Raw genomic sequence first — 23,693 nt, 5'->3', positions numbered from 1 at the left:
CGGTGCCGTTGTGCCACGAACCAGCATTCGCCGAAACTCGGATTATCGTGAAAAATGTGTTAAAGCTCGTTAATTGAGGCTGAATTCGAACAGGTTGATTCCTGAAATCGAACAGGTTGATCCCTGAAATGAGCTCGGACGCGTGGTTGAAAATTAGGGAGAAAAAAAACAGGGTCCGGTACGACCTTCCGAACGGCTGAAATTGAAGTGTATATTCACGGTTTTTCGGGATTCCGGGGTCACGGAACAAAATTCTCCGGAAATCACATAGAAAGTTCCTCGGGTCAGATAAAGAAGCCACGCAAAATTTGAGCACCAACGGAAGACGTTTGGGGGTGCCGGTGTGCCACAAACCAGCATTCGTCGAAACTCGGATTATCGTGAAAAATGTGTTAAAACTAGTTATTTGAGGCTGAAATCGAAAAGGTTGATTCCTGAAATCGAACGGGTTGATTCCTGAAATGAGCTCGGACGCGTGATTGAAAAACAGGGAGAAAAGGAAACAGGGTCCGGTACGACCTTCCGAACGGCTGAAATTGAAGTGTATATACACGGTTTTTCGGATTCCGGTCCCAAACAAAATTCTTCTGAAATCACATAGAAAGTTCCTCGGGTCAGATAAAGCGGCCACGCAAAGTTTGAGCACCAACCGAAGACATTTGGGGGTGTCGGTGTGCCACAAACCAAAGATTCGCCAAACTCGGATTATCGTGAAAATGTGTTAAAGCTCGTTATTTGAGGTTGAAATCGAACAGGTTGATTCCTGAAATCGAACAAAGTTGATACGTGAAATGAGCTCGGACGCGTGATTGAAAAATAAGGAGAAAAATAAACAGGTCCTAGCATTTACGACCTTCCGAACACCGAAATTGAAGTGTTTAATACACGGTTTTTCGGGATTCCGGGGTCACGGAACAAAATTCTCCGGAAATCACATAGAAATTTCCTCGGGTCAGATAAAGCAGCCACGCAAAATTTGAGCACCAACGGAAGACGTTTGGGGGTGCCGGTGTGCCACAAACCAAAGATTCGCCAAACTCGGATTATCGTGAAAAATGTGTTAAAACTCGTTATTTGAGGCTGAAATCGAACAGGTTGATTCCTGAAATCGAACAGGTTGATTCCTGAAATGAGCTCGGACGCGTGATTGAAAAACAGGGAGAAAAAGAAACAGGGTCCGGTACGACCTTCCGAACGGCTGAAATTGAAGTGTATATACACGGTTTTTCGGGATTCCGGGGTCCCGAAACAAAATTCTTCGAAAATCACATAGAAAGTTCCTCGAGTCAGATGAAGCGGCCACGCAAAATTTGAGCACCAACAGAAGACATTTGGGGGGTGCCGGTGTGCCACAAACTAGCATTCGCCGAAACTCGGATTATCGTGAAAAATGTGTTAAAGCTCGTTATTTGAGGCTGAAATCGAACAGGTTGATTCCTGAAATCGAACAGGTTGATACGTGAAATGAGCTCGGACGCGTGATTGAAAAACAGGGAGAAAAATAAACAGGGTCTGGTACGACCTTCCGAACGGCTAAAATTGAAGTGTTTAATACACGGTTTTGCGGTATTCCGGGGTCCCGGAACAAAATTCTCCGGAAATCACATAGAAAGTTCCTCGGGTCAGATAAAGCAGCCACGCAAAATTTGAGCACCAACGGAAGACATTTGGGGGTGTCGGTGTGCCACAAACCAGCATTCGCCGAAACTCGGTTTATGGTGAAAAATGTGTTAAAGCTCGTTATTTGAGGCTGACATCGAACAGGTTGATTCCTGAAATCGAACAGGTTGATTCCTGAAATGAGCTCAGATGCGTGATTGAAAAACAGGGAGAAAAAGAAACAGGGTCCGGTACGACCTTCCGAACGGCTGAAAATGAAGTATATAATTCACGGTTTTTCGGGATTCCGGGGTCCCGGAACAAAATTCTCCTGAAATCACATAGAAAGTTCCTCGGGTCAGATAAAGCGGCCACGCAAAGTTTGAGCAGCAACGGAAGACATTTGGCGGTGCCGTTGTGCCACGAACCAGCATTCGCCGAAACTCGGATTATCGTGAAAAATGTGTTAAAGCTCGTTATTTGAGGCTGAAATCGAACAGGTTGATTCCTGAAATCGAACAGGTTGATACGTGAAATGAGCTCGGACGCGTGATTGAAAAATAAAGAGAAAAATAAACAGGGTCCGGTACGACCTTCCGAACGGCTGAAATTGAAGTGTTTAATACACGGTTTTTCGGGATTCCGGGGTCACAGAACAAAATTCTCCGGAAATCACATAGAAATTTCCTCGGGTCAGATAAAGCAGCCACGCAAAATTTGAGCACCAACGGAAGACGTTTGGGGGTGCCGGTGTGCCACAAACCAGCATTCGCCGAAACTCGGATTATCGTGAAAAATGTGTTAAAACTCGTTATTTGAGGCTGAAATCGAACAGGTTGATTCCTGAAATCGAACAGGTTGATTCCTGAAATGAGCTCGGACGCGTGATTGAAAAACAGGGAGAAAAAGAAACAGGGTCCTAGTCATTTACCTTCCGAACGGCCAAAATTGAAGTGTATATACACGGTTTTCGGGATTCCGGTCCCAAAACAAAATTCTTCTGGAAATCACATAGAAAGTTTCTCGGGTCAGATAAAGCGGCCACGCAAAGTTTGAGCACCAACAGAAGACATTTGGGGGTGCCGGTGTACCACAAACCAGCATTCGCCGAAACTCGGATTATCGTGAAAAATGTGTTAAAGCTCGTTATTTGAGGCTGAAATCGAACAGGTTGATTCCTGAAATCGAACAGGTTGATACGTGAAATGAGCTCGGACGCGTGATTGAAAAACAGGGAGAAAAATAAACAGGGTCTGGTACGACCTTCCGAACGGCTAAAATTGAAGTGTTTAATACACGGTTTTGCGGTATTCCGGGGTCCCGGAACAAAATTCTCCGGAAATCACATAGAAAGTTCCTCGGGTCAGATAAAGCAGCCACGCAAAATTTGAGCACCAACGGAAGACATTTGGGGGTGTCGGTGTGCCACAAACCAGCATTCGCCGAAACTCGGTTTATGGTGAAAAATGTGTTAAAGCTCGTTATTTGAGGCTGACATCGAACAAAGTTGATTCCTGAAATCGAACAAAGTTGATTCCTGAAATGAGCTCGATGCGTGATTGAAAAACAGGAGAAAAAGAAACAGGGTCCTATTTACCTTCCGAACTACCGAAAATGAAGTATATAATTCACGGTTTTTCGGGATTCCGGGGTCCCGGAACAAAATTCTCCGGAAATCACATAGAAAGTTACTCGGGTCAGATAAAGCGGCCACGCAAAGTTTGAGCAGCAACGGAAGACATTTGGCGGTGCCGTTGTGCCACGAACCAGCATTCGCCGAAACTCGGATTATCGTGAAAAATGTGTTAAAGCTCGTTAATTGAGGCTGAATTCGAACAGGTTGATTCCTGAAATCGAACAGGTTGATTCCTGAAATGAGCTCGGACGCGTGATTGAAAATTAGGGAGAAAAAAAACAGGGTCCGGTACGACCTTCCGAACGGCTGAAATTGAAGTTTATATACACGGTTTTTCGGGATTCCGGGGTCCCGGAACAAAATTCTCCGGAAATCACATAGAAAGTTCCTCGGGTCAGATAAAGCGGCCACGCAAAGTTTGAGCACCAACGAAAGACATTTGGAGGTGCCGGTGTGCCACAAACCAAAGATTCGCGAAATTGGATTATCGTGAAAAATGTGTTAAAGCTCGTTATTTGAGGTCAAATCAAACAGTTGATTCCTGAAATCGAACAGGTTGATTCCTGAAATGAGCTCGGACGCGTGATTGAAAAACAGGGAGAAAAAGAAACAGGGTCCGGTACGACCTTCCGAACGGCTGAAATTGAAGTGTATATTCACGGTTTTTCGGGATTCCGGGGTCACGGAACAAAATTCTCCGGAAATCACATAGAAAGTTCCTCGGGTCAGATAAAGAAGCCACGCAAAATTTGAGCACCAACGGAAGACGTTTGGGGGTGCCGGTATGCCACAAAACAGCATTCGCCGAAACTCGGATTATCGTGAAAAATGTGTTAAAACTAGTTATTTGAGGCTGAAATCGAACAGGTTGATTTCTGAAATCGAACGGGTTGATTCCTGAAATGAGCTCGGACGCGTGATTGAAAAACAGGGAGAAAAGGAAACAGGGTCCGGTACGACCTTCCGAACGGCTGAAATTGAAGTGTACATACACGGTTTTTCGGGATTCCGGGTCCCGAAACAAAATTCTTCGGAAATCACATAGAAAGTTCCTCGAGTCAGATAAAGCGGCCACGCAAAATTTGAGCACCAACCGAAGACATTTGGGGGGGTGTCGGTGTGCCACAAACCAGCATTCGCCGAAACTCGGATTATCGTGAAAAATGTGTTAAAGCTCGTTATTTGAGGCTGAAATCGAACAGGTTGATTCCTGAAATCGAACAGGTTGATACGTGAAATGAGCTCGGACGCGTGATTGAAAAACAAGGAGAAAAATAAACAGGGTCCGGTACGACCTTCCGAACGGCTGAAATTGAAGTGTTTAATACACGGTTTTTCGGGATTCCGGGGTCCCGAAACAAAATTCTTCGGAAATCACATAGAAAGTTCCTCGAGTCAGATGAAGCGGCCACGCAAAATTTGAGCACCAACAGAAGACATTTGGGGGGGTGCCGGTGTGCCACAAACTAGCATTCGCCGAAACTCGGATTATCGTGAAAAATGTGTTAAAGCTCGTTATTTGAGGCTGAAATCGAACAGGTTGATTCCTGAAATCGAACAGGTTGATACGTGAAATGAGCTCGGACGCGTGATTGAAAAACAGGAGAAAAATAAACAGTCCAGTACGACCTTCCGAACGGCTAAAATTGAAGTGTTTAATACACGGTTTTGCGGGATTCCGGGGTCCCGGAACAAAATTCTCCGGAAATCACATAGAAAGTTCCTCGGGTCAGATAAAGCAGCCACGCAAAATTTGAGCACCAACGGAAGACATTTGGGGGTGTCGGTGTGCCACAAACCAGCATTCGCCGAAACTCGGTTTATCGTGAAAAATGTGTTAAAGCTCGTTATTTGAGGCTGACATCGAACAGGTTGATTCCTGAAATCGAACAGGTTGATTCCTGAAATGAGCTCAGACGCGTGATTGAAAAACAGGGAGAAAAATAAACAGGGTCTGGTACGACCTTCCGAACGGCTAAAATTGAATTGTTTAATACACGGTTTTTCGGGATTCCAGGGTCCCGGAACAAAATTCTCCGGAAATCACATAGAAAGTTCCTCGGGTCAGATAAAGCGGCCACGCAAAGTTTGAGCACCAACGGAAGACATTTGGCGGTGCCGGTGTGCCACGAACCAGCATTCGCCGAAACTCGGATTATCGTGAAAAATGTGTTAAAGCTCGTTAATTGAGGCTGAATTCGAACAGGTAGATTCCTGAAATCGAACAGGTTGATTCCTGAAATGATCTCGGACGCGTGATTGAAAATTAGGGAGAAAAAAAACGGGGTCCAGTACGACCTTCCGAACGGCTGAAATTGAAGTTTATATACACGGTTTTTCGGGATTCCGGGGTCCCGGAACAAAATTCTCCGGAAATCACATAGAAAGTTCCTCGGGTCAGATAAAGCGGCCATGCAAAGTTTGAGCACCAACGAAAGACATTTGGAGGTGCCGGTGTGCCACAAACCAGCATTCGCCGAAATTCGGATTATCGTGAAAAATGTGTTAAAGCTCGTTATTTGAGGCTGAAATCAAATAGGTTGATTCCTGAAATCGAACAGGTTGATTCCTGAAATGAGCTCGGACGCGTGATTGAAAAACAGGGAGAAAAAGAAACAGGTCCTGATGACGACCTTCCGAACTAAATTAAATTGAAGTGTTATATTCACGGTTTTTCGGGATTCCGGGGTCACGGAACAAAATTCTCCGGAAATCACATAGAAAGTTCCTCGGGTCAGATAAAGAAGCCACGCAAAATTTGAGCACCAACGGAAGACGTTTGGGGGTGCCGGTGTGCCACAAACCAGCATTCGCCGAAACTCGGATTATCGTGAAAAATGTGTTAAAACTCGTTATTTGAGGCTGAAATCGAACAGGTTGATTCCTGAAATCGAACAGGTTGATTCCTGAAATGAGCTCGGACGCGTGATTGAAAAACAGGAGAAAAAGAAACAGGTCCTGTGCGACCTTCCGAACTACAAATTGAAGTGTATAATACACGGTTTTTCGGGATTCCGGGGTCCCGGAACAAAATTCTCCGGAAATCACATAGAAAGTTCCTTGAGTCAGATAAAGCGGCCACGCAAAGTTTAAGCACCAACGGAAGACATTTGGGGGTGCCGGTGTGCCACAAACCAGCATTCGCCGAAACTCGGATTATCGTAAAAAATGCGTTAAAGCTCGTTATTTGAGGGTGAAATCGAACATGTTAATTATTGAAATGGAACAGGTTGATTCCTGAAATAAGCTCGGACGCGTGATTAAAAAACAGAGAGAAAAAGAAACAGAGGTACGACCTTCCGAACGGCTGAAATTGAAGTGTATAATACACGGTTTTTTGACCCGGTCCCTAACAAAATTCTCCGGAAATCACATAGAAAGGTCCTCGGGTCAGATAAAGCGGCCACGCAAAGTTTGAGCACCAAAGTAAGACATTTGGGGGTGCCGATGTGCCACAAACCAGCATTCGCCGAAACTCGGATTATCGTGAAAAATGTGTTAAAGCTCGTTATTTGAGGCTGAAATCGAACGGCTGAAATCGAACAAGTTGATTGAAAAACAATGAGAAAAAGAAACCAGCATTCGTTGAATCTGAGATAATCGTGAAAAATGGATTAATGCTCGTTTAATGCTCGTTATTTGAGGCTGAATCGAATAGGTTAACTCCTGAAATGACTTCGGACGCGTAATTGAAAAACCAGGAGAAAAAGAAACTGGGTCCTATACGACCTCCCGAACGGCTCAAATTGAAGTGTAAGACACGGTTTTTTGGGATTCCAGGGTCCCGGAACAAATTTCTACGGAAATCACATAGAATGGTCCTCAGGTCAGATAAAGCGGCCACGTAAAATTTGAGTAGCAACGGAAGACATTTGGGGGTGCCGGAATGCCATAAACAAGCATTCGTCGAACCTCGGATAATCGTGAAAAATGGATTAATGCTCGTTTAATGCTCGTTATTTGAGGCTGAATCGAATAGGTTAACTCCTGAAATGACCTCGGACGCGTGATTGAAAAACAGGGAGAAAAAGAAACTAGGTCCGGTACGACCTCCCGTATGGCTCAAATTCGTGTATAATACACGGTTTTTCGGGATTCCAGGGTCCCGGAACAAAAGTCTCCGGAAATCACATAGAAAGTTCCTCTGGTCAGATAAAGCAGCCATGCAAAATTTGAGTAGCAACGGAAGATATTTGGGGGTGCCGGTATGCCATAAACCAGCATTCGTCGAACCTCGGATAATTGTGAAAAATGGATTAATGCTCGTTATTTGAGGCTGAATCGAATAGGTTAACTCCCGAAATGACCTCGGACGCGTGATTGAAAAACCGGGAGAAAAAGAAACTGGGTCTGGTACGACCTCCCGAACGGCTCGAATTGAAGTGTATAATACACGGTTTTTCGGGATTCCAGGGTCCTGAAACAAAATTCTCCGGAAATCACATAGAAAGTTCCTCGGGTCAGATAAAGCGTCCATGCAAAATTTGAGTAGCAACGGAAGACATTTGGGGGTGCTGGTATGCCATAAACCAGCATTCATCGAACCTCGCATAATCGTGAAAAATTGATTAATACTCCTTTGACGCTCGTTAATTGAGGATGAATCGAATATGTTAACTCTTGAAATGACCTCGGACGCGTGATTGAAAAACCGGGAGAAAAAGAAACTGGGTCCGGTACGACATCCCGTACGGCTCAAATTGAAGTGTATAATACACGGTTTTTCGGGATTCCAGGGTCCCGGAAGAAAATTCTCCGGAAATCACATAGAAATTCCTCGGGTCAGAAAAAGCGGTCACGCAATATTAGAGTAGCAACGGAAGACATTTGGGGGTGTCGGTATTCCATAAACCAGCATTCGACGAACCTCGGATAATCGTTAAAAATGGATTAATGCTCGTTTAATGCTCGTTATTTGAGGCTAAATCGAATAGGTTAACTCCTGAAATGACCTCGGACGCGTGATTGAAAAACCGGGAGAAAAAGAAACTGGGTCCGGTACGACCTCCCGAACGGCTCAAATTGAAGTGTATAATAAACGGTTTTTCGGGATTCCAGGGCCCCAGAACAAAATTTTCCGGAAATCACATAGAAAGTTCCTCGGGTCAGATAAAGCGTCCACACAAAATTTGAGTAGCAAAAGAAGTCATTTGGGGGTGCCGGTATTCCATAAACCAGCATTCGTCGAACCTCGGCTAATCGTGAAAAATTGATTAATGCTCGTTATTTGAGGCTGAATCGAATAGGTTAACTTCTGAAATGACCTCGGACGCGTGATTGAAAAACCGGGAGAAAAAGAAACTGGTTCCGGTACGACCTCCCGAACGACTCAAATTGAAGTGTATAATACACGGTTTTTCGGGATTCCAGAGTCCCGGAACAAAATTCTTCGGATATCACATATAAAATTCCTCGGGTCAGATCAAGCGGCCACGCAAAATTTGAGTAGCAACGGAAGACATTTGAGCGTGCCGGTATGCCATAAACCAGCATTCGTCGAACCTCGGATAATCGTGAAAAATGGATTAATGCTCATTATTTAAGGCTAAATCGACTAGGTTAACTCCTGAAATGACCTCGGACGCGTGATTGATAAACCGGGAGAAAAATAAACTGGGTCCGGTACGACCTTCCGAACGGCTCAAATTGAAGTGTATAATACACGGTTTTTCGTGATTCCATGGTCCAGGAACAAAGTTCTCCGGAAATCACATATAAAGTTTCTCGAATCAGATAAAGCGGCCACGCAAAATTTGAGTAGCAACGGAAGACATTTGGGGGCTAGGTTGCACGGACACTCCTCCTAATCGGCGTTCCCGTGTCGGACACGACACTCGTCGGACACACGTCAAAACGTGTCGGACACTTGTAAAGCCGTGTCTAACTTTCATCTTTTATTTCGGCATGTGTCCGACACGTGTCCATGGTATTTTGAGCCGTGTCCATGGTATTTGGACACACCTGGCCTCCAAACGGAATCAAGTTGAATTTAAGTTAAATGGCGAGAATTGTTATATGGTTAAATTTGATGGGGAAATAAGTTGAATTGGAGACAAATAATATTATTAGACTAGTAATGAGATGTCGAAATAGATTGATTATAAGTTGGTTTTGGTTTTGGAAATGAGAATGAGTTATAATTAACGTAAGTTTTACTTTCACTAATTTAAATTTAATATTCAATACTTTTTCAAAAATAAAATCACACATATATAACTATAAAATATATATTTTATTAAATTTAAATGCCGTGTCCCGTGTCCTAAATTTCATGGGATGCCGTGTCACGTGTCCGTGTCGTGTCCGTGTCCGTGTCCGTGTCCCTTTTGGTGCAACCTAGTTTGGGGGTGCCGGTATGCCATAAACCAGCATTCGTCAACCTCTGATAATCGTAAAAAATGGATTAATGCTCGTTTAATGCTCGTTATTTGTGGCTGAATCGAATAGGTTAACTCCTTAAATGACCTCGGACGCGTGATTGAAAAACCGGGAGAAAAAGAAACTGGATCCGGTACGACCTCCCGAACGGCTCAAATTGAAATACACGTTTTTTCGGGATTCCAGGGTCCCGGAACAAAATTCTCCGGAAATCACATAGAAAGTTCATCGGATCAGATAAACCAACCACGCAAAATTTCAGTAGCAACGGAAGACATTTGGGGGTGCCGGTATGCCATAAACCAGCATTCGTCGAACCTCGGATAATCGTGAACAATGGATTAATGCTCGTTATTTGAGGCTGAATCGAATAGGTTAACTCCCGAAATGACCTCGGACACGTGATTGAATATCCGGGAAAAAAAGAAACTGGGTCCGGTACGACCTCCCGAACGGCTCAAATTGAAGTGTATAATACACGGTTTTTCGGGATTCCAGGGTCCTGGAACAAATTTCTACGGAAATCATGTAGAAAGTTCCTCGGGTCAGATAAAGCGGCCACGCAAAATTTGAGTAGCAACGGAAGACATTTGGGGCTGCCAGTATGCCATATACTAGCATTCGTCGAACCTCGGATAATCGTGAAAAATGGATTAATGCTCGTTTAATGCTCGTTATTTGAGGCTGAATCGAATAGTTTAACTCCCGAAATGATCTCGGACGCGCGATTGAAAAACCGGGCGAAAAAGAAACTGGATCCGGTACGATCTTCCGAACGGCTCAAATTGAAGTGTATATATATAATACACGTTTTTCCGGGATTCCAGGGTCCCGGAACAAAATTCTCCGGAAATCACATAAAACGTTCATCGGGTCAGATAAAGCGGCCACGCAAAATTTGAGTAGCAACGGAAGACATTTGGGGGTGCCGGTATGCCATAAACCAGCATTCGTCGAACCTCGGATAATCGTGAAAAATGGATTAATGCTCGTTATTTAAGGCTAAATCGACTAGGTTAACTCCTGAAATGACCTCGGACGCGTGATTGATAAAATGGGAGAAAAATAATCTGGGTCCGGTACGACCTCCCGAACGGCTCAAATTGAAGTGTATAATACACGGTTTTTCGGGATTCCAGGGTCCCGGAACAAAATTCTTCGGAAATCACATATAAAGTTCCTCGGATCAGATAAAGCGGTCACGCAAAATTTGAGTAGCAACGGAAGACATTTGGGGGTGTCGGTATGCCATAAACCAGCATTCGTCCACCTCTGATAATCGTGAAAAATGGATTAATGCTCGTTTAATGCTCGTTATTTGTGGCTGAATCGAATAGGTTAACTCCTGAAATGACCTCGGACGCGTGATTAAAAAACCGGGAGAAAAAGAAACTGGGTCCGGTACGACCTCCCGTACGACTCAAATTGAAGTGTATAATACACGGTTTTTCGGAATTCCAGGTTCCCGGAACAAAATTCTCCGGAAATCACATAATAAGTTCCTCGGGTCAGATAGAGCGGCCACACAAAATTTGAGTAGCAACGGAAGACATTTGCGGGTGCCGGTATGCCATAAACCAGCATTCTTCGAACCTCGGATAATCGTGAAAAATGGATTAATGCTCGTTTAACACTCGTTATTTGAGGCTGAATCAAATAGGTTAACTCCTGAAATGACCTCGGACGCGTGATTGAAAAATCGGGAGAAAAAGAAACTGGGTCCGGTACGACATCCCGTACGGCTCAAATTGAAGTGTATAATACACGGTTTTTCCGGGATTCGAGGGTCCCAGAACAAAATTCTTCGTAAATCTCATAGAAAAATCCTCGGGTCAGATAAAGCGGCCACGCCAAATTTGAGTAGCAACGAAAGACATTTGGGGGTGCCAGTATGCCATAAACCAGCATTCGTCGAACTTGGATAATCGTGAAAAATGGATTAATGGTCGTTTAACGCTCGTTATTTGAGGCTGGATCTAATAGGTTAACTCCTGAAATGACCTCGGACGCGTGATTGAAAAACCGGGAGAAAAAGAAACTGGGTCCGGTACGACCTCCCAAACGGCTCAAATTGAAGTGTATAATACACGTTTTTCCGGGTTTCCAGAGTCCCGGAACAAAATTCTCCGGAAATCACATAGTCCATTTTTCTCCTGGTTTATCAACTGGGAGGTCGTACCAGACCCAGTTTATTTTTCTCCTGGTTTATCAATCACGCGTCCAAGGTCATTTCAGAAGTTAACCTATTCGATTTAGCGTTAAATAACGAGCATTAAACGAGCATTAATCCATTTTTCACGATTATCCGAGGTTCGACGAATGCTGGTTTATGGCATACCGGCATCCCCGAATGTCTTCCGTTGTTACTCAAATTTTGCGTGGCCGCTTTATATGACTCGAGGAACTTTATGCGCGATTTCCGGAGAATTTTGTTCCGGTACCCTGGAATCCCGAAAAACCGTGTATTATACACTTCAATTTGATAAGTTCGGGAGGTCGTACCGGACCCTGATTATTTTTCTCCCGGTTTTTTTATCACGCGTCCGAGATCATTTCAGGAGTTAACCTATCCGATTTCAGCCGCGGATAACGAGTATTAATACATTTCATGATTATTCAAGGTTCGACGAATCTGGTTTATGGCATACCGGCACCCCCAAATTTCTTCCGTTGCTACTTAAATTTAGCGTGGCCGCTTTATCTGACCCGGGAAACTTTTTGCGCGATTTTCGGAGAATTTTGTTCCGGTACTCTGGAATACGAAAAGCCGTCTATTATACACTTCAATTTGAGACGTTCGGGAGGTCGTACCGGACCCTGTTTCTTTTTCTCCCGGTTTTTTTTATCACGCGTCCGAGGTCATTTCAGGAGTTAACCTATTCGATTTCAGCCTCGGATAACGAGTATTAATAAGTTTTCACGATTATCCAATGTTCGACGAATGTTGGTTTATGGCATACCGGCACCCCTAAATATCTTTCGTTGCTACGCAAATTTAGCGTGGCCGCTTTATCTAACCCGAGGAACTTTCTGCGCGATTTCCGGAGAATTTTGTTCCGGGGCCCTGGAATCCCGAAAAGCCGTGTATTATACACTTTAATTTGAGCCGTTCGGGAGGTTGTACCAGACCCTGTTTCTTTTTCTCCCGGTTTTTTATCACGCGTCCGAGGCCATTTCAGGAGTTAACCTATTTGATTTCAACCTCGGATAACGAGTATTAATACATTTTTCACGATTATCCGAGGTTCGACGAATGCTGGTTTATGGCATACCGGCACCCCCAAATGTCTTCCGTTGCTACTCAAATTTTGTGTGGCCGCTTTATCTGACCCGAGGAACTTTCTGCGCGATTTCCGGAGAATTTTATTCCGGTACCCTTCAATTTGAGCCGTTCGGGAGGTCGTACCGACCCCTTTTTCTTTTTCTCCCGGTTTTTTAATCACGCGTCCGAGTAATTTAAGGAGTTAACCTATTCAATTTCAGCCTCGGATAACGAGTATTAATACATTTTTCACGATTATCCGAGATTCGACGAATGCCGGTTTATGGCATACCGGCATCCCCAAATGTCTTTCGTTGTTACTCAAATTTTGCGTGGCCGCTTTTTTTGACCCGGGGAACTTTTTGCGCGATTTCCGGAGAATTTTGTTCCGGTACCCTGGAATCCTTAAAAACCGTGTATTATACACTTCAATTTGATCCGTTCGGGAGGTCGTACCGGACCCTGTTTATTTTTCTCCCGGTTTTTTTATCACGCGTCCGAGGTCATTTCAGGAGTTAACCTATTCGATTTCAGCCTCGGATAACGAGTATTAATACGTTTTCACGATTATCCGATGTTCGACGAATGTTGGTTTATGGCATACCGTCACCCCTAAATATCTTTCGTTGCTACGCAAATTTAGCGTGGCCGCTTTATCTAACCCGAGGAACTTTCTGCGCGATTTCCGGAGAATTTTGTTCCGGTGCCCTGGAATCCCGAAAAGCCGTGTATTATACACTTCAATTTGAGCCGTTCGGGAGGTTGTACCAGACCCTGTTTCTTTTTCTCCCGGTTTTTTATCACGCGTCCGAGGCCATTTCAGGTGTTAACCTATTTGATTTCAACCTCGGATAACGAGTATTAATACATTTTTCACGATTATCCGAGGTTCGACGAATGCTGGTTTATGGCATACCGGCACCCCCAAATGTCTTCCGTTGCTACTCAAATTTTGCGTGGCCGCTTTATCTGACCCGAGGAACTTTCTGCGCGATTTCCGGAGAATTTTATTCCGGTACCCTTCAATTTGAGCCGTTCGGGAGGTCGTACCGGCCCCTTTTTCTTTTTCTCCCGGTTTTTTAATCACGCGTCCGAGGTCATTTAAGAAGTTAACCTATTCAATTTCAGCCTCGGATAACGAGTATTAATACATTTTTTACGATTCTCCGAGGTTCGACGAATGCTGGTTTATGGCATACCGGCACCCCCAAATGTCTTCCGTTGCTACTCAAATTCAGCGTGGCCGCTTTATCTGACCCGAGGAACTTTTTGCGCGATTTCCGGAGAATTTTGTTCCGGTACCTTGGAATCCCGAAAAGCCGTGTATTATACACTTCAATTTGAGCCGTTCGGGTGGTTGTACCGGACCCTGTTTCTTTTTCTCTCGGTTTTTTTATCACGCGTCCGAGATCATTTCAGGAGTTAACCTATTCGATTTCAGCCTCGGATAACGAGTATTAATACATTTTTCATGATTATCCGAGGTTAGTGGAATGTTGGTTTATGGCATACCGGCACCCCCAAATGTCTTCCGTTGCTACTCAAATTTTGCGTGGCCGCTTTATATGACCCGAGGAACTTTCTGCGCGATTTCCGGAGAATTTTATTCCGGTACCCTTCAATTTGAGCCGTTCGGGAGGTCGTACCGTGCCTTATTTCTTTTTCTCCCGGTTTTTTTTATCACGCGTCCGAGGTCATTTAAGGAGTTAACCTATTCAATTTCAGCCTCGGATAACGAGTATTAATACATTTTTCACGATTATCCGAGGTTCGATGAATGCTTTGGTTTATGGCATACCTAAGACACTTCCCCCAACCCCCAAATGTCTTACTCTTATTTGAGGCTGAAATCGAATAAGTGAACTTCTGAAATGACCTCGAACACGTAGTAGAAAATTCGGAAGGAAAAGAAACGTGGTCCGGCACGACCTCCCGAACGGCTTAAATTGAAGAACACCCACACAAATTTTGAGGAGTAATGAAGGACATTTGGGGGTGCGGTACGTGATGAACCAACATTCATCAAACCTCGGATAATAGTGAAAAATGGATTAATATTCGTTATTTGGGAATGAAATCAAATAGGTTAACTATTGAAATGACTTCGGACACGTGGTTGAAAAAACGGGAGAAAAAGAAACATGGTCTGATACGACCTCCCGAACGGCTCAAATTGAAGTGTATAATACACGGTTTTCAGGATTTTAGGGTACCGGAACAAAATTCTCCAGAAGTACACAAAAAGATCCACGGATCAGATAAAGCGGTCACACAAAATTTAAGGAGCGACAGAGGACCTTTGGGGTACGAGATAATATTAAACCGGTTTTATACTTAAAACGGATATAGAGAGACCACTTATATAGCCAGTGTGTGATTTTTCTGCACAGTGAAAACCCGCACAAAAGTGAGCTTGTAAAAAGAGCTAACAATGGCGATTAGAGGTTTCCAACTAAGTTTCCCATTAATCTTACCCTCTAAAACTACACACTTTCCTTCTTCCCTCAACCTTTCTCACCCTTTTCTTGCTGTTCATCATTTCCCTGCTTCTTCTGGTAAATTTAACTCTTCCTCATCCTTTTTTTTTAATTTTTTTCTTAAAGTTTGTTCATTTTTTGTGTTTGTTCCTAAATTATTATTGTTTACCGTAAAAGGAGCGATTTTAAGGAAGGCCAAGAGTAAAGATGAGCTGGACTTGCAGGAACTGCCACCAGGTTTATCTCCAGAGTTCTATGATGATGTATGTGTGTATTAATGTTTGCATTTATGTATGTATGTATGTATCTCTTGATGAAGTTGCTAATTTAGTTTTATTAGCGGGTGTGTTTGGATAAAAAAGGTCGAGGGAAATGGAATATATGAATTCTCTCAAAATCTTTCCTTTTTTACGGTTTAGTTAATTACTCCCTCCGTCTCAGACTCTCAGTCAATTGTTGTCCTTTGTTTTTGGCACAAAGACCAAGAAAAGAGGAGGGGACCAATTACTAAATGACAAGTGGAACAATTTGAGTGTAAATGATTAAATTGCTCATCAAGTTCATTCTTAAAATAGAAAGAACAACAATTGACTGAGACAGAAAAGGACAACAAATGACCGGAACAGAGGGAATATAATGTGGTCACTTGTATATGGTTTAGTTAATTGTGAGGGTAGTTTAATCAAAAATAAATAGATGATTAGGACGGAAGGAGTATATGGTTTCGAAGGAGTATATGGGTTCGAAGGTTGTTCTTTCTATTTTAAGAATGAACTTGATGAGCAATTTGATCATTTACACCCAATTTGTTCCACTTGTCATTTAGTAATTGACTCCTTCCTCTTTCCTTGGTCTTTGTGTCAAAACCAAAGGACAACAATTGACCGGGACGGAGGGAGTAGATTAGGACGGACGGAGTATATGGTTTCGAAGGTGGTGGTTGTTGTTGTGGTGGTGGTGGCTTCTTGTGACTGTGGTTGGGCTTATGAGGAGGATTATCAGGATGCTGATTAATAATGATGACTTGCTTGAATCACTGTCCTGTTATCATTATTGTCAAGTTGTTTGTCATCTATGAATGTACTCCCTCCGTCATAATCATTTATTTATCTTTGATTAAAATACCCCTTACAATGAATAAAAAAAGGTAAACAAATGATTGGGACCTAGGAATTATATTCTCAAAACCAAGTAATTTGAATCTGTGTAATATGCATATGATTCGTAATTGAAGATGTTATCTGAAGTGTGATGGACTACACTGATACAACGTAATGTATTAATGAGTCGACTGATGTGGATGATAGAACTGTTGTAATTTTTACTTCTTATTGGAGCTGTCATAATTTGTTTAACAGGAATGGCAAGCTCAGCAGCGTGAAAAGACTAAAGAATTGCATAAAAAGCGCCAAGAAGAAGACGACGAAGAGGAGCGAAAGGTCAGAGAATACCGAGAAATTGGTACACGTTTGAAAGGATATCCGGACGAAGATGTGATGAAAGCACGAAGATTGGTCTCAAGCTTTATAAGAGCGGAAGAAGAAGTAGAAGAGGTAGTAACTGATGCAGTCTTCAGTGTTTTTTTGGATCCTTCACTTCTTACCTTGCTATTATTTCTCAGAAGCTACGATTTTCTGGATGATTTATTTTTTGGTTCACTCCTTCGCGTGTTTTCAGAAAATTGAGGAAGCTGCTGAGAGAGGGGAGCTTGACGAACTAGTTCTAATGGTCATCTGGAATCGACTTGATCTTGCAAGAAGAGATGTATGTTTTTTGTTTATTTACGCATTTTCATTTAGCAGTCCATCTGATGGCCATTCTTCTGATCTTGCAAGAAGAGATGTATGTTTTTTGCTGGAGGAATCATTTAGCAGTCCATCTGATGGCCATTCTTCTGATTGTTTTGCTATGATAGCTATGTTATCTATATCAATTAGCAGCGCACTTCAGTTACATTGTTTTCACCTTAAAGAGATTTGTTCAGGCTGCCCTTCTTAAGCCTAAGCCGAAAACAAAGGGAAAAGAAAATAGTGTAGGGAAGCAGTTGATGAGAACTGTCACATAAGTTTTGAGCGTCTATGTTACGTGTTCTCTTTAAATGGATGGATTGCGGTTGCATGGCTTCCGGTTCAGTTGGCCAATCCTCAAACTAAATTGTCTGTCCTAAAACCGCTACCTGAATTGAATGGTATGCCAAATCATTCAACAGTTGGATGAATACTTTTTGCTGAACTTGTAGTTTATTCTGTCGCAGTGCAGAATCATCCCTTTTTTTACTGCTAGGTTAATCTTTATTCATGTTCATACACTGTGCTTTATTTTCCCCAGATGAAGTTTTCTTTTAATCTTCATTTAGGATGAAAAGGATGCAATCAGGAGCCTGGACCTTCTGTACAGGAGAGTTGAGGTACGTTTTTAACTTCATAATTGATTGAACTACCTTCTAGAAACCCGTATCTGTTTGAATCCTCTGAACTATTGAAACTTTGAGATAAAGAGCTTTAAAAATGTTGTCTTGACTCTAGAAATTCAACCTACTTCATGAGTTAGTCTCCAGACAGCCAGCTGTTCCAACGTCTATTATTATGCTGCTTAATAGTCACCTCTGAGCCTTTAGACCAGCTGCTGCGGGTGGTAACTGGTAATGACTAAGGATGTATCATATTGGTAATTAATCAGGACCATCCGTCCTACCTCGTTTTAATCAGGACCGTCTGCTCTTGCCATCCCCCTCCCTCCACCCCTGTCTAAACGAAAAAGTGATACATACGTATTTGATGGTCTGGTAGATCATAGATGGATACTACTTCACCACCTTATGCATTTTGAGTCCGTCTCTTAGCTGTATCTGTATGTACCTTGAAAGGAACAAGGTTCCTTTCGAGGTTTCAACGGTAATCTTAAATTCATATTAAAATATTAATCAACATCTACATTCTCCGTACTTTTGACCTGGGTATCTGAAAAACTGAAACCAAATTCTTCACTATTACTTTGTTTTTCATATTTTCATTTGTTATTACCTGGCTTTTGTATTATGTTTCACTCCCCTTTTGTTTTTCACTTTTTCTTTTCTATTTTTTTCGCATTGAGGTGTGCGTTCACCCATGGACGGTTCCAAAGGATGATTCATGTCAGCCGACCCCAAATTATTTTGGGATTAAGGCTCTGATGTTGTTGTTGTTGTATTCAGTTTGTCACTTCTTTAGCTCAGTATATTTTTACTCTAATACTATGATCCTAGGCTGAGATTTTGAAACGGGAGGCCTCTCCTGCAATGCGGTTGCTCAGCGATCTTTTGAATATGCATGACGGGTTTGATGATGATGTCTGGCTAAAGGATTGCAAGAAGCGTATGGTCGAAACGTTTCCCAGAGAGGATCCATTCAGTATTATAGTTCCTGCAGGGTTTGACTTAGACAAGGTACGCCACCTATCTTTCTACCCAATATTTCTCATTTGATTCCTATGAGCTTGTATTCAAGTCGGTTTTCCTCAACTTGCTGGAAATCAAAAAAAACTGATGAAATTTTCAGTATGGCATGGCGTCATGCAGAAACAACCTCTGTGTGCTTTCTGACCCCTTACCTAGCCATAGGCAGAGCATTTGAGGCGTTGAGTAGAGCTGATCAAATAGCCCAGACCGGCCCTAGTTTTTCAAATACCCTGTGGCCCTAGTTTTAACACGGTTCTACTAGCGTTATTTAAAAATGATATTTTTTTAATTGGTTACTCAGCATCAAGGGCCAATGCGACCTCTATTGGAAACCGATGATGTTCTTCTGAGGGTAGATTTTGTAAGAGAGGTTGACGAATTGTTGAGAGAGGTAAGAGACAAACAGATGGAAGTAGTGAATACACAAGGCTTTGATGCAGAATCGGTCGCAACTCGAATGAAACAACAGGAGAAACAGCGAGCCATAAAACAGGTCGTCGATCTCCTTGACCTTGCTATTAACTTGCAATGGTAAAAGCTTTTTAGTATTGTCAGTTAAATTTTTAGTGCTGTTTTTTTTTTTTTTTTTTTTTTTAGAACATTAATATCATTATAGCATAGCATATTTTACAAAAAAATGATTTTGCATTAGTTTAAATTCCCATATTGTTCCTGCTATAAAAACGAGTGGCCGAATCCTAGATGAAGGTGCAGAAGCCAAATATTTCAAAGGAGTCGGAAAGTATGATTACGCTTGCTTTTTTAGGCTAATCATGTTTATTAACCTTAAAAACAAAGTACATTCTTATCTTAAATCATCGCTGATCGTTATTATTATCCCAGTGCCTCGAAAGAGGATTCACATTATAACAGCGACCGGACGTATACAGCCTACTTTTCTACACTACAGGGCTTGCTTTCCAAAAGAAGTAGAGGTTAGAGGGCAGCAAGGCTACTAATGTCCATGGGATAAGCATCATTAGGTTGTTGTGCCCTATAAGCTCGAGCAGCCAAAACCCGGTTAGCAGCTTCAGTTGGATGTGCTAAATCCCAATAGGCATGATCATTCCTTGTTTTACAGGGTTTACTTAATGGTACACATGCTAATGACATCACATTGCAACATGGAGAGTTTCGAACCGGTAACCCTGCATTTTTATTTCAAACCTCGTTATATATAACGGTATTATTAGTAAAACTCGTGTATGAATAAGCATGCATTAGGGTCTAGTATAGAGGTGATCACAAGGCCGGGCGCCCATGCCTAACCCTAAACCGGCTCGTGACAGGGTCAGGCTAGGCTAACTTAACGAGCTAGGCCAAATTTTATTTTTATTTTTATTTTTTATTGTTGACAGGTCGAGGGTTGGGTCGGTCAGGTCGATCAGGCGGGTGATGCCATTTGTGACTCAACCGCCTGGCTGAGTCGGCATGATCCGCTTAAGTGGCCACTTTTAGGGTTTATTAATGAATTATACACAATATTTCTATATACAGAATATAATACGGTTTTTTATTATTATAACGATCTGTTGTCATGAAATCGAGAAAAAGTAGTGGATAAAGTTGATTACCTAGGCCTTTTAGATCTTTGGTTATGATTTGAATACTATTGATCCATATGAATCTAGCATCACCATATTGTGAATTCAAGGTTTCAACCATTACTTTAAGCTTGTTGTTCCACTTCTCTATGATGGCATTTGCATATGGAGAGCACATACCCATTGGACCAACTGGAGGAAGACATCCTAAAGGTCCTAACCCAAATATGATCACCTTTCTTGCTCCCATATTGTATAGTTTCTAAAATTATACCCGAAAATTTCGAGTTAGAATGATTTTTAGTATTATCATAATATCATGGAATTAACGCCAATATAATATAACAAGCACATTATATTATTATATATTATATATATATTTTATATACGAGTATGGTGGTGATATTCTCTATTGTCAAGTACAAGTTACAACTCATTTTATTTAAAAAGTGATGTGAAATATTCATATATTCATCGTTACTATGAATGATGATACAACGATATTAGGTGAAAATTAGATTTTGGTACCATTATTATACTCACATTAACTGTAATATACTCCCTTCATCCCAGTCATTTGTTTACTTTTAGTTTTGACACAAAGTCATTTGAATGGGACACCCATAAATGGAATAACTAAACAAATGATCGGGATATAGAGTACAGTACTATTCTTTAAATTCATCTTATTAGTACTCCATATTACGCGTATTATATTAATGTATAGTAATAATAATATTATTTGTGTGTGTATACGATGATACATAATTCAGTACCACCCGGTAATACTATGTTCTCTTCTATCTCAAAATTTTTAGGTTTAGTTAAAAAAATTGCAAAAGAGATTAAAAGTATATATAAACTCACATTAATTTGTTGCATTAATCTTATAATAAGATCATCACCAAAAGAATTAGGGCTAAGTTTATACTTCATAGTACCACCACCAAAAAAGTTGAGCATCCAATCATTACTTCCAACATAAACGGAATACAAACATTTGTTCAAATGCATAGCAGCTTTATCTGTTCCTGCATCTGTTATGATTTTGTTTACAATCTGTTTATGATGTTCCAATTGCTTATCCATTGGAATTCGTTGCCCCTATGTATAAAACATAATGTAAATAAATTAATTTTAAAGTGCGAGTTTCAGTATCAAACTCTTACAAATATATAAATTATGCAAAATGTGTTAAAAATGATTTTAGTTAGTTGTACAATAGACTAATAGGGATAATTAAATACGTTTTGAATCATATTTGAGATACTTTCACGAGTTTGTGATGCGTAAGCAGACCTATGTGTAATAGACGATTGGTCGCTCATGAATAAATGTACTTTGTAGGGCTTAATATAGGTAAATGATAAATCCAGTGGTGGAGCCAGGGAGGGGCTAGCAGGGGCGGTCGGCGGTCGCCCCCGCTGGCGTTTGAAAATTTCGAATTTTTTAGTTAAAATTTTCGAATTTTTTTGGGGTCCCCTTATAATATTACTGTTTCGCCACCGCTAAAAATTCTCGCCTCCACTGACTTAAATTCCTAGCTCCGCCACTGGATAAATCGCAAATTTTTTGTACTCACCACTTGCGTTCCAGTTTGAGGATCAATTCCAGCTGAACCAGATGCATAATTTACACCTTTGGCATACTCAACATGAGACTTATTTGAAAACGGTTGGATATAGCTATCCAGACCAAGGTGATCACCTATATAAGAAACGTTAAACAACTACTATTAGTTACAAAAAATTTGTATTCTTCATAATAACATAAATTAAGTGGTTTATTATTACTATTCTTATTATTATAATATATTTTCAATAATTATTGAGCTAGCATTGTTTTAACTAAAGCTAATCTTTAGCCTAGGGGATTATGTTTACATGTAGAGTGAAATAAATAATGAGTACAAATATTTAGGGGATTATGTTTACATGTAAGAGGGAAATAAATAATGAATACAAATATAGGTTGCTTATAATTAATGCTGGCAAACAACGACACGAAAACACGACACGAAATTAACGGGTTATAATTAGGGCTGAATGACCCATTTATGTAAGTGGGTCGACACGAACACGACACGATATTTAACTGAGTTGGGTTAGGGTTGAGCTCTCTAAACACGAACCCGACACGAATGACCTGTTTACTAAATTAATCGTAATTTTTCTTGATCCCCCCATCACATAAATATACTTAAACTTTCCAAATATGAAAATGACACGAAAACACGACACGAAATTAATGGGTTAGGGTTGAAACTTGATGACTCATTTATGTAAGTGGGTCGACACGAACTCGACACGAGATTTAATTGGGTCAAGTCTGGGTTGAAGGGTTTGTGACCCGTTTACATGTGACACGAATACAAACCCGACACGACCTGACATATTTGCCAGGTCTATTTATAATGTCAGAGATTAATATACACTACCGTTATTTGTGAGCGTCGATTTGAACACCCGATTCTAAATAAAAGTATATGTGTTTCTATGACAACATTCATGACCTAGTCTAATATAATTTGTTATAACAAGAGAGACTATATATTCATGTTATTATTTTACATTTGTTTTATCTAATCTTTCGAAAAAGATAAATTAATATTTCGAAATTAACTGAGTTAAAAGGTAATTAAATAAATGATGAAATATACCAATAATATCAATTGTAGTCCTGCCATTTGTAAACCTTCCGGTTGGTCCAAGTGGAAAATCAATTCCATAGGGTAAATAATTAGCTTTAGCTATTGATGCAAGATGATTATTATTACCACTATCTGATAATGAATCTCCAAAAATAAATAAACATGGCACTTGTGCACTTTGAGCTACTCCATATCTTACAAATAATTGTAATGTTGTGATCAATAATACAAAGGTGTACATATATCTAGCCATATTTTGTTATTATCCTCAAAAATATAACGGTTTAAAATGATAAAAAATTTCAAAATTATTTTTTGCACTATGTGAATTGAACTCGGCAAAAAGATTTTTAAAATATATTTTTGACTTTCAAATTGATAATTTAGAGCGAAGTGGAGAATGATATAAACAAAATGAACAAATGAGTGGGATATAAGTGTAAAATAAAATAATGGTTTTGTTTTAATTTTTAATTTTTTGTTTTAATTTTTTTGTTTTTTTTAACGAGTAAACTTTAAAAGGTTAGTGAGAAAACTAAGTTTAATTTTCATATATATACATGAACTTTTTCTATTTATAAACATAGAAATGGCTGGTTCTAATTCAAGATAAGATAAACCAATATCTCATTTATCTCATTAATGGTTATTAACTGTGTGAATAATAGTGGTAAAAAGAAAAAGTGAAAAGTTAAAAGTACCAAGTTTCAA

At 40.9% G+C, this 23,693-nt stretch overlaps 2 protein-coding genes across 2 annotated transcripts; one reads left to right on the top strand and one right to left on the bottom strand.

The window, feature by feature from the left end:
- Positions 1–15,238: 15,238 nt before the first annotated feature.
- On the top strand, positions 15,239–19,559 carry LOC141619666 (protein PALE CRESS, chloroplastic). Its single transcript, XM_074436684.1, has 7 exons — positions 15,239–15,430; positions 15,530–15,615; positions 16,711–16,905; positions 17,030–17,116; positions 17,709–17,759; positions 18,597–18,776; positions 19,090–19,559. Exons 1-7 carry the CDS (start codon positions 15,307–15,309, stop codon positions 19,321–19,323), a joined length of 957 nt encoding a protein of 318 aa, XP_074292785.1. The 5' UTR covers positions 15,239–15,306; the 3' UTR covers positions 19,324–19,559.
- Positions 19,547–23,507, bottom strand: LOC141619665 (GDSL esterase/lipase At1g29670-like). The gene is made up of 5 exons (XM_074436683.1): positions 22,992–23,507; positions 21,915–22,039; positions 21,200–21,436; positions 20,363–20,594; positions 19,547–19,936 (listed from the first exon to the last, which is right to left on the bottom strand). The coding sequence occupies exons 1-5, from the start codon at positions 23,233–23,235 to the stop codon at positions 19,725–19,727; spliced, it is 1,050 nt and encodes a 349-aa protein (XP_074292784.1). The 5' UTR covers positions 23,236–23,507; the 3' UTR covers positions 19,547–19,724.
- Positions 23,508–23,693: the final 186 nt, after the last annotated feature.

The sequence above is a fragment of the Silene latifolia genome, chromosome X, assembly GCF_048544455.1.
Source record: "Silene latifolia isolate original U9 population chromosome X, ASM4854445v1, whole genome shotgun sequence".
Lineage (NCBI taxonomy): Eukaryota > Viridiplantae > Streptophyta > Magnoliopsida > Caryophyllales > Caryophyllaceae > Silene > Silene latifolia.
The sequence above is the reverse complement of the archived record's forward strand: the minus strand, read 5'-3'. Positions and strand labels throughout refer to the sequence as shown.

What these genes read in the sequence shown, in the direction of transcription:
- LOC141619665 (XM_074436683.1), bottom strand. Translation starts at nt 23,235, where the DNA reads ATGGCTAGATATATGTACACCTTTGTATTATTGATCACAACATTACAA. An exon ending in CTCAAACTGGAACGCAAGTG is followed by an intron (nt 21,437 to 21,914) that starts GTGAGTACAAAA and finishes TTTTATACATAG; the next exon opens with GGGCAACGAATTCCAATGGA. An exon ending in CAAAGATCTAAAAGGCCTAG is followed by an intron (nt 19,937 to 20,362) that starts GTAATCAACTTT and finishes ATAAAAATGCAG; the next exon opens with GGTTACCGGTTCGAAACTCT.
- LOC141619666 (XM_074436684.1), top strand. Translation starts at nt 15,307, where the DNA reads ATGGCGATTAGAGGTTTCCAACTAAGTTTCCCATTAATCTTACCCTCT. An exon ending in TCATTTCCCTGCTTCTTCTG is followed by an intron (nt 15,431 to 15,529) that starts GTAAATTTAACT and finishes TTACCGTAAAAG; the next exon opens with GAGCGATTTTAAGGAAGGCC. An exon ending in CAGGGTTTGACTTAGACAAG is followed by an intron (nt 18,777 to 19,089) that starts GTACGCCACCTA and finishes TTGGTTACTCAG; the next exon opens with CATCAAGGGCCAATGCGACC.